At 40.7% G+C, this 11777-nt stretch overlaps 1 protein-coding gene across 1 annotated transcript; it reads right to left on the reverse strand.

The window, feature by feature from the left end:
• Positions 1–365: 365 nt before the first annotated feature.
• On the reverse strand, positions 366–11415 carry LOC135550671 (transmembrane protein 41B-like). Its single transcript, XM_064981693.1, has 7 exons — positions 11156–11415; positions 10161–10278; positions 9476–9604; positions 6618–6711; positions 6388–6492; positions 6058–6196; positions 366–4768 (listed from the first exon to the last, which is right to left on the reverse strand). Exons 1-7 carry the CDS (start codon positions 11256–11258, stop codon positions 4599–4601), a joined length of 858 nt encoding a protein of 285 aa, XP_064837765.1. The 5' UTR covers positions 11259–11415; the 3' UTR covers positions 366–4598.
• Between the last annotated feature and the right edge of the window lie 362 nt (positions 11416–11777).

Raw genomic sequence — 11777 nt, forward strand, 5'->3', positions numbered from 1 at the left:
AACCAACATTCAATAGCTTGGACAAAAATATGTACAATAATTAATATAATTTACAAACACAGGTCATATTGCAATACATTATCAGTTTGCACAACTTAATACTGTAAAAATCAGTGTAATGAATGGAAACACACCAAGAATCATCCAAGCCAGCGCAGATATTCTCAATATTCTCCACATGAAATCAACAAATGTTGGAAAGTTGTAATAAGAAACATGTGTAACACCCTAATATTGCAGTGATCTTTAAAAATGGGATAAAATTACTGGGGACTTTTAAACAGATTTTGCAAATATGTATCAATTAATTTCCAGAAATTATGTCTGATATGAAATTGGGTGAAGAAATAATAATGTGATAGTAATAAGGGCAAAGGAACAAAATATTCTTATTTATTAAACCCAAAAACAGCTTTCATAAGAGCACACACTTTGTATTGACTGAACAGCTACAGGATCTCCCATCGGGCTTGATCCCTCTGAAAACTACTGCAGTGCAATCAAGATGAGGTAATGATGCAACCTCTATGAACTACAACAAGGTGAAGCCCAAATGTCAAACATCAAGAACAATAACACAACTAAATCACATGAAACAGGTCATGAAATTGATGGGTAACAGCGGGATTGGGATACAGTAGGGCTGTTTTTACACAGGCAGAACAGTTATGATCTTTTGACCAATTATTGGCAAAAGAGCTGATCGGTCAAAACACCAATTAGTGGAGAAAAAAAATATATCAGAATTTGGCTGCCTGTGTCAACACAGCCAAAGTGGCCATTATGAAGCACTTAGCCTGCTTTTATACAGGCAGCCTAATTCTGATCTATTTTTTAACTAATTAGTCTTTTGACCAATCAGATCTGAGAAAAGCTCTGATGTGACTGGTCAAAAGACCAATGAGTGGGAGAAAAAAAATGAATTAGGCTGCCTGTGTAAACACAGCCTTAGATATGCTAAGTGGCCACACAAATTAATTCAGGTAATTAAATACTAACAAATGAGATGTATTTTCTCATGTTCTGAAAGGGTTTCTATAGTGGATTAAAACGCTGATCCAAGTAAGATCGTTAATAATCCAAATATAAAAAATGATTCCTCACTTTTTAAAATCAATTTTCATGAATAATGAGTGATCTCAGATGCAGAGAGTGGACAGTGCTTGAGACATGGACTTTGAAGAAACATCAACAGTAAGACTGCCCAAGCGCACATTCACTGCATCAACCTCTAGATACAACCAGAAGGTTTCACAGCTGCAGAGAATTCATATAATGACATCAGGTAAGGCTAAATAAAAATCACTCCAATCACATCAAAGCAACCAAACTATAGTACAAATTAGGCATCACACCAACAGATACATACAGGTTGGATTCTAAGAAATATATACAGTCCCTTAAGAAAGCATTCACATCCCTTGACTCTTTTTCACATTTTCTTGTGTTGCAGCCTGAATTTAAAATGTATTTAATTTAGATTTTTTGTCACTGCCCTTCATAAAATACCCCATCATGTCAAAGTGGAATTATGTTTTTAGAAATGTTTACAAACTAATAAAAAATGAAAAGCTGAATAGTCTTGAGTCAATAAGTATTCACCACCTTTGTTATGGCAAGCCTAAATAAGTTCAGGAGTAAAAATGTGCTCAACAAGTCACAATAAGTTGCGTGGGCTCACTCTGTGTGCAATAATAGTGTTTAACATGTTTTTTTTATAGCTACCTCAACTCTGTACCCCACACGTACATATAATTAAGGTCCCTGAATTGAGTGAATTTCAAACACAGATTCAACCACAAAGCCCAGGGAGGTTTTGCAATGCCTCACAAAGGGCATCTATTGGTAGGTATATGTGTTAAAAAATAAATATATTAAAAGACGTTGAATATCCCTTTGAGCATGGTGAAGATCTTACACTTTGGATGGTGTAAAGGAAGGAAGGAAAACGCTCAGGGATTTCACAATGAGTTTAATGGCTATGATAAGAGAAAACTGAGATGGATCAACAACATTGTAGTTACTCCACAATACTAACCTAATTGACAGAGTGAAAAGAGGGAAACCTATACAGAATAAAATATTCTAAAACATGTATCCTGTTTGCAATAAGGCACGAATGTAAAACTACAAAAAAATCTGGAAAAGAAATTAACGTTATGTTCTGGATAAAAAAGCATTATGTTTGGGACAAATCCAAACATCATCGCTGAGTGCCACTTCATATTTTCAAGCATGGTGGTGGCTGCATCATGTTATGTGTATGATTGTCATTTGCAAGGACTAGGGAGTTTATGATCAAAAGAAACAGAATAGAGCAAAGCATAGGTAAAATCCTATAGGAAAACCTTGTTCAGTCTGTTTTCCAACAGACACTGTGAGACAAATTCACCTTTCAGCAGGACAATAACCTAAAACACAAGGCCAAATATACACTGGAGTTGCTAACCAAGACAACATTTAATGTTTCTGAGTGGCCTAGTTACAGTTTTCACTTAAAGCTCGCCGCTTGGAGTCTGGAGCACTGGAAACGCATACTCTGAAGTGATCAATCACGCATCAATATCTGACAGTCCGACAGATGGGTTTGGCGGATGCCAGGAGAATGTTACCTGCCCCAATGCAACTGTGCGTTTGGTGGAGGAGGAATAATGGTCTGGGTCTGTTTTCCATGGTTTGGGCTAGGTCCCTTAGTTCCAGTGAAGGGAAATCTTAACACTACAACATTCTAGACGATCCTATGCTTCCAACTTTGTGGCAACAGTGTTGGGAAAGTCCTTTCTTGTTTCAGCATGACAATGCCCCTGTGCACAAAGCGAGGTCCATACAGAAATGATTTGTCTTGATCGGTGTTGAAGAACTTGACTGGCCTGCACAGAGCCCTGACCTCAACCCCATTAACCACCTTTGGGATTAATTGGAACACCGACTGCAGAAAAGGGGGGACCAACTCTATATTAACGCCCATGATTTTGGAATGAGATCTTCGAAGAGCATATGTCCACATACTTTTGGTCATGTAGCGTATATTAGTGTTTTATTTTTTACAAATGTTTGAATTTTGCTTCCACTTTGACAGAGTATTTTGTGTAGATCTTTTTTTGTTGTTGAATTTTTACCCCTTTTTCTCCCCAATTTCGTGGTATCCAATTGTTGTATGCTACAACTCCCGTACGGGCTCGGGAGAGACGAAGGTTGAAAGTCATATGTCCTCCGATACACAACCCAACCAGCCGCACTGCTTCTTAACACAGCGCACATCCAACCCAGAAGCCAGCCGACACCAATGTGCCGGAGGAAACACTGTGTACCTGGTAACCTTGGTTAGCACACACAGCGCCCGTCCCGCCACAGGAGTCGCTGGTGCACGATGAGACAAGGACATCCCTACCGACCAAGCCCTCCGGACGTCGCCCCACGGACCTCCCGGTCGAGGCCGGTTACGACAGAGCCTTTGTGCGAACCCAGAGTCTCTGATGGCACAGCTAGCGCTGCAGTACAGCTGCAGTACAGCGCCCTTAACCACTGCGCCACCCGGGAGGCCTTGTGTAGATCATTGACAAAAATATTACAATTAAATCCATTTTAATCCCACTTTGTAACACAACAAAATTATGAAAAAGTCAAGGGTTGTGACTACTTTCTGAAGGCACTGTACATGAAGTAGCAGTGTGAAATCACTAACACCTGGGAAAAGCATGAACAACCAAATATCAAATTTGCAGCTTTGCAAAGGACACTGCTGGTCATCCACTACTGCATTTCTCAACTGGCAGAACATTTGGACTGGTGACACACAAGGGAGAGCACACAGGCAGAGAGGGAGTCTCAGCACCATTAGTAGAACAAATATAAAATAATATTATACAAAACACTAGTTTTCAATACTTGATATGCCGTTTCATATGTTTACTGATAGGCTCAACAAAAGCATCAAGAGTTTTATATTTATCTTACTATGTGTTCATATGCATATTTTTCATGTCAACATTGTTGGCACACAGATCATTTTAGGGTGGTGTGTTAACAATATCTTCAAATGATAGAACATTCTAAATGATTCAATATGCTCACATTCTAACCAGTGTATAAAAGTCATAACAATAGTTCTAAAATTGTGAAAATCAAAAACACTAAACTGCGACTCTGATCAGTATTGCTTTGACGTCACCCATATCACACAGGTTAAGAGATTAAATCAATTCAAAACATGGTTCAAGAAATACAAAGGGGGGAAGTGTAGCTTGAACTTGTGAGAACAATTGTGATTAAAACAATATTAAAGACAGATGCCTGATGTTTTCTGTATCCTTCCTTAAATCGGTGTACAGGCAAGCAACATTTAACAAAAATGGGAGAACAAACCCGAGGATGAGCAGAGGCCAGTTAGTCCTTTGTAGAGCACAAAGTTGAGGTGGCCACCACCACATGTTTTGGACACAGGAGTCAGGGTTGGGCCAACAGCAATGTTTCCACTGCAACCTCAGCAGGTGTGTGGGACAGCAACAGGCAGGACTATGTGAGTGACAGCGGGGTGTACCATTCCTGAGCCAAGGTATGGGCTGGGGGATCAGGCAGGCAGATGAGTTGTCTCGGGCCTACTCCATCTTCTGCTGCAGTTTCTTCTGGAAGCAGACAGGCAGGATGGAGAGTATGGCCAGGACACCTAGCACAATCAGAGAGTTCCAGGACACTGCCTCCCCAGCTGTCGTCAGTTTGTACAGTGTTGTACCAGCGTTGATCGCCACGAAGGACGGTGGGGCCACTCCTGACATTCAGAGATAAGAGAGGAAGTCAGTATTGTAAGACACACAATACATAGCTAAGGCATTCCTAGTCAATCACCAAATATTTATGTCGAAAAGCCAGCGAACTATAAAAGGCTTGCGCTCCTCTTTTTTTAAATATCGTGTTGAGCTGTTGACCGTAGATGCACTTGATTCAAAAGCCCTGTGCACCGGGTAAGCAAAGTGTTCCTTTTTAACCATTTTGTCTGAAGAGACAAACTCCGTCTACCGGCCGACCGGCAAATATGAGACAAAATCGAGTGCACCTACAGCGCTGCCCAATCGGATAGCTCAAATCACTGTGGCTGCAGAATTCCATAACCCTGGCTACAGCTAAGTTTAATAGGCTACTAGCCTATGTAAGATTTAATAACTTTTAAAACCATGATCACAGAGAGACAGTCAGCGAATACAGCAAAGAGCTGCTGTTTTTATGAGTGAGTGCATGTTTAAGTTTATATTCAGCGCTGTCACTGTTTTTATTCAACACTATTATAAAACTCCCTTCTCCGTACTTCCACTCAGGTTCAGCTGCAAGGTTCAGAGTAGCCAAGTATCAATAGTCCTGCGTTTTATTTTTATTAGCAGCTCGTCGTGTCGATTTTAATATCAAGGAATATTTTACATTCTCTGGTCATAGGAACAACATGAATTTGTGCATGAGGCAGATGCGGTATGACTTGAGTTTCGCCCTTAGGTGGAAGAGTGTGTCCCCTCTCTCTGGTCAGTCTCACCGGAGGAAAGGAAGGAGAGAGCAGCGACCGTGAGAGGCGGTTGGGAAAAATCGTTTTGACTGGTCATCCAACCTGGAAACTCTGGCATCTTTCCAAAGCTCTGACTTTTCGAGCTGAAGATCACTAACGTCGTGATTTGACCTTGTTGACCATCAGACGCAGGTACCATCAGTCCAGTAAAATCTAAAAGCTCGAGTTTTGAAATATAATATGGTCTGAGATTAACAATACTGGCAGGCCAATCATATAGCCAATATGCTGTGATAATGTATTAGGCCTACTGCCCAAACCTCATTCCTACAAAACTGTTTGTGTGAGATTAATGTAAAAAAAAAAAAAAAAAAAAAAAAAAATCTGAGCAGTAGACCTCAGCTTGCTTTTTGACTGCAAAGGTGATCTTGACTCAGAAAAGTTTGGTGACCACTGTATTAAATGGTATGATTCAAAAATAGCTCAGCAATAAAGACAATGCAGCACTATCCACACTGTTTTCTACTGAGAAGGAAATACTGGAGTTTGATATATCTTAGCCTTACCAAAGAAAGTACCAAGGAAGAAGAACCCCAAAGGCACATTGATGATGGGTGAGGTGATGTTGATGAACCAGTTGGGGAGAAAGGGAGTGATCCTCAGAAATATGATGTAATTGATAAGATGATCTCTGTGCTTGTCAACCTGCAATTGAAAACAGATAGTAGAACCTGTCATTCACAGAAAGGCTTGGAGGCTACTAGCCCCCTACTAAGACTCCACTGTTCTGTGGGTGTTACTAAATTGTTAAAAGTTTGCTTGTACTCTCATATCAACAACTTCCTACACTGTTCACGTACCAAATCAACCTGTTTTTCCTTCCAAAAAGGTCTTACCTGCTGGGACCATTTCTGGACTCTCTCTGTCAGGTATCTGTAGACCACTGGTCGCCCCACTAGATAAGACAGCATGTAGCAGAAGGAAGCACCCAGGCCAGAGCACTGGGAAACAGTGACAGAGGCAGTACATTTTGTAAACCGAGTCTGGTTTACAGAGTCAAAGTACATTTTGTAAATGTCACCACTATTATTAGTCATAGTTTTCCTTGTGTCAATAGTATACTCACCAGGCAGACGAGGAAAAGAGCCAGGGGGAAGGGGTAGAGATAACCAGACAGGATACTGAGGAAGATGGATCCAGGGATCGCAAATGTCTGGAGGCTGAGTCAGTAGCGTCAAGGAATACAGCTCAAGGGTTGAACACACAGCAGTATGTGCACACACATTTGTGGATTCAGTCACAAAAATACACTAAACAAAAATATAAAAACGCAAGATGCAACAATTTATAATATTTTGTGGCCTAAGGAATGTTGTCCCACTCCTCTTCAATGACTGTGTGAAGTTGCTGGATATTGGCAGGAACTGGAACATGCTGTCGTACACATAAATCCAGGCATTCCCAAACATGCTCAATGGGTGATATCTGGTGAGTATGCAGGCCATGGAAGAACTGACACATTTTCAAATTCCAGGAATTGTGTACAGATCCTTGAGACATGGGGCCTTCCATTATCATGCTGGAACATGAGGTGATGGCGACAGATGAATGGCACGACAATGGGTCTCAGGATCTCGTCACGGTATCTATCTCTGTGCATTCAAATTGCCATCAATAAAATGTAATTGTTTTAGTTTCCCGTAGTTTATGCAGATAGCATAACCTCACCGCTACCATAGGGCACTCTGTTCACAACGTTGACATCAGGAAACCGCTCGACCACACAACGCCATACATGCTGTCTGCGATCTGCCCAGTACAGTTGAAACTGGGAGTCAACCGTGAAGACCACCCTTCTCCAGCATGCCAGTGACCCTCGAATGTGAGCATTTGTCCACTGAAGTCGGTTACAACACCGAACTGCAGTCAGGTCAATACCCTGGTGAGAACGACAAGCACGCAGATGAGCTTCCCTGAGACATAATTTCTGCACAAACTGTCAGAAGCTTCTGTTGTGCAAAGCCACTGTTTCATCAGCTATCCGGGTGGCTGGTCTCAGATGATCCCGCAGGTGAAGAAGCCGGGTGTGGAGGTCCTGGGCTGGCGTGGTTACATGTGGTCTGCGGTTGGGAGGCAGGTTGGACGTACTGCCAAATTCTCTAAAATGACATTGGAGGCAGCTTACGGTAGAGAAATTAATATTAAATTCTCTGGCAACAGCTCTGGTGAACATTGCTGCAGTCAGCATGCCAATTGCATGCTCCTTCAACCTGAGACATCTGTGGCATTGGGTTGTGTGACAAAACTACACATTTTAGAGTGAACTTTTATTGTCCCCAGCACAAGGTGCACCTGTGTATTGATCATGCTGTTTAATCAGATTATTGATGCCACACCTGTCAGGTGGATGGATTATCTTGGCAAAGGAGAAATCCTCACTAACAGGGATGTAAACAAATTTGTGCACAAAATTAGAGAAATACAATTTTTGTGCATATGCAACATTTCAGGGATCTTTTATTCAGCTCATGAAACATGGGACCAACACTTTAAATGTTGCGTTTCTATTTTTGTTCAGTATTGTTAAAACATACTCCACTGTAGTAGCATACAGTACAAGTTTATTATAGATCTGGCTGCAGGACTAATTTGTGCAGAAGTATCCGCTATAAAATAGGAGAAAAACATGGTCCTATGCATGTTATGGTACCACCTAATATGTAAACATCACCATATTGAGAGCACATTTATTTTGATGAATATGAATTAACACTACACAGTACGAACTATGAATACAAATGCAGTATCATGTCTCATGTCTTCTTCCGCTAGTTTACTTAATCTCTTTCCCCTCCACTCTCTAGGAACATGTTAATGCATAGTGTCTGTGCTCTGACCAGTATGTGCTAACAGCACAAGGACTGGACCAGCTGACCAGGCCCCAGCCACTGTCTGGGACGTGTTGTCTTGTAGTTTTACTGGTAACGTTGCTGACCTTTACCATGTTGTGGGCAAAGCATTTCTCACACAGGATATCAAACATTTATTTACCAGTAAAACTACAAGGCAACACATCCCAGACAGTGGCTGGGGCCTAGTCAGCTGGTCCAGTCCTTGTGCTGTTAGCACATACTGGCCAGAGCATAGACACTATGCATAAATATGTGCCAAGACAGTGGAGGGGAAAGAGAATAGGAAAACTAGCAGAGGAAGCAGGGTAGAAAACATCAGGCATGATACTGTATTTGTATTCATAGTTCATACTGTGCAGTGTTAATTCATATTCTTCATAAAATGTGCTCTGAAGATGGGTGATGTTCACATACGAGGTGGGACCATAACATGCATAGGACCATGTTTTTCTCCTCCTTTATAGCGGATAATTCTATCTGGCCGTAATGTCTGTCTGAAGTGCAATTGGCAAATCTGGAACAGAGTTTCTATTGCAAATAGCTGTGGGTGGAAAGGATGTCCTTAGAACCTACTGTACTGATAAAGTTGAACTAAGTTTAACTGCATGTCCATGTCTGCATTCATCTGTTCATTTGTCTTCTCCGGTCATAAAATGAAGGAAAATGTACTGCACTCTGTGGTTGTTGTGAACACACAAGAATCGCCTGAATTAATACTCAAGGATCAAAGCCCTCTGTACCCCCACCTCCTACTTCTCCATTCATTATCCAGAGGCAAGCCCATGCCTTTACTATGGCCTTGGCTTGGCTGGTTGCTTTGTTCAAAGGAAATAATGAATGAGAGGTACACCGAGCAGGTGAGAGAAAGGTAGGGGAGATTAGGGATGATGCAATCAACAGGCCCATTACAGAGTAACAAAAGCCTGTCTTGGCCCGCTTCCCAGTCTGTCGCTCTCCTCTGCTGACCCACTGGATTACATAGGGGGCCTCGCAGACATGATGCATGTTGAAACAGCTAATAAGTATGTAACTCAATCCTCCAATCCTCCATCCTTACTACCCAAAAGGATACAAGATATAAGTGGTAAAGTAGGCTACTAACACTTGGGTGTAGTAGGTGTCCTTATATTTGGAAAGTACAGTGCCCAAGGCTTTGGCATCATCCATATCTTTGGGGATTTTAATTGTAGCCATCTCATCACTGAAATGAAAAAACATGTATATCAATTCACCATCATACAATGTTGTGGATAAATAAAAATGTGTGAATCTGTGTGCAAGGGCTTTGACACTTACAGAAACAGAAATTAAAATGTGACTGTCTCTATTAGAGTGTGACATACTAGGCTGTAGACATTTTAAATCAAATGGTTCTCATCATTAGCTGTGATAATCATTGATAACAGGCTCCTATATATCTGTAATAGTCATATTTCCAAACAGCCTTTACATGGTGAAACTTTCTTTGTTCTCTATTCGGACGTCTCAGGTGTCTTCTAAACTCTGATGGCTAGTTGCAGGGGAATGTTTGAATTGAGAAAATGCTCCGTTATAAAATCATATCCATTTCCGCTCCATAAAATAATCCATCAACGGTTATAACAGCTAATGATGAGAACCATTTTAATGAAATTATTTAACTTGGCTGGTGAATGCCATTTGGTAGGCTGTTTCACAAAAGTTACAAATGTTATACAAAAGTAACTCTCTAAACATGAGTCTGCTTGCTGGAAAGATAAATGCAAATAACAAATTACTCGTTGAGCTCTGGGAAATTCCTGTACACTAGGTACATGACAGAAGCAGCGCAGGTGAAGACAGACAGCAGGATGAGGAGAGACATGCGAGCTGAGCCCCCTCCAGTGTATTGAGTCTCTGTGGAGAGGGGAGTAGCTAAGTTATATAGCACACACAGTCAGCAAATTAAAAATATCTTGATAAGCCTCTATTCTTCTGTAACAACAGCAGTAAGCCTCATGTAATGTCTTGCTTCACTTTGCATCACTTGTTGTTCTAGTTCCTGGTTGATTTCCCCAGAGTACATGAAGCATGCTATGTAGTCAAACCATTCAAGATATATAATCCTTGAAGCTGACTACATATGTTGCTCATCAAAGTTAGAATACATCTGCCTATGTTATCACATGACTCCAAGCTTATGTTTATTTAAATAAAAAGGTTAAATAAATATAAAAAGTATAAATAAAGTGTGTATTGTGTAACATCCTGTTATGATAATTGTGTTGCTCCATCTATATAAGAATAACATTACATGGTTAGCCTACTAATATTTTCCTGACTTCATCCAAGTAGTTCTGTCATTGACACTGATTAACACTAGTAACTTAATGTCAAACTGGGTATGGCCCCTGACAGTGGCTGGATACATAGCAAGCTACTAAGTTACGAACCTGATCATGTGAATTTCAACCAAATACACTGGTAACTAACCCATTTTGTATGTGCTTCAACTCCGTCATACCACCACCAGCCTTGAAAGCAAGTAACTTCTGAATCTTGATAATCAGCTTGTTAACGTTAGTTAGCTAACGCTGACTGACAACAGCATATCCGCATTTCACAATCATCTGGCTAGTTATCAAGCCGGCTAGCAACATTATTTAACGAGACGTTTACCACATCATATAAACAGTAATGTATTTTAACGTTAGCTAATCAATTAGAACACAAGTAAATTAGCTAGCTATACTAGCCAGTTAGCCGGGACAGCAACGTCGTTATCTATACATACCTTTGAGGGTTTGTGCCTCGTTAAATTTTGTCTTCGGTTCCTCGTGTAACGTTACTGACGAAACACTATCGGCCTCTCGTCTTTCTCTTCGTTTCTTGGCCATGTCCGCTTATTAAATTAAGATATCGATCTAGCTACACCGACCTCGGGTGTAATACACCGAGCTTCTGTCAAAGTTGAAAGTAAGAGACGAGAGACCACTTTGCCAACCGGCGACCAGCAAATTGACACATTCCCACAACCTTTCACCTTTTCTGAGTTTGTTTCTCTACCTTTTCCCCACAGTGCCACCATGGGGCACCATGCATTTCCAAAACAATGTTACAGCAGCACAGAGTTTAGTGTTTATATAGTATATTATTGTCGTTTTTACAGTAGCAGTAATATTATTGGCTTTCATTTTTGTGACTAAGTTGTTGGTTGGTTGTTCTGATGTTATGATATCATCCAAATCATCATGAAAGATCGTGCTGAAAACTTCAAATCTACTAGCCAAATGCAATGTCATGCTTTCCATTTTCATAATATTTTGTTGTCTTTATTTACTGACTAAGACAGTGTGAGAGCGATATCACACATGTAAAACTACAACTCCTAGAGTGCAATAGTTCGAAGCGGATGT

The sequence above is a fragment of the Oncorhynchus masou genome, chromosome 1 (genome assembly GCF_036934945.1).
Source record: "Oncorhynchus masou masou isolate Uvic2021 chromosome 1, UVic_Omas_1.1, whole genome shotgun sequence".
Taxonomy (NCBI): domain Eukaryota; kingdom Metazoa; phylum Chordata; class Actinopteri; order Salmoniformes; family Salmonidae; genus Oncorhynchus; species Oncorhynchus masou.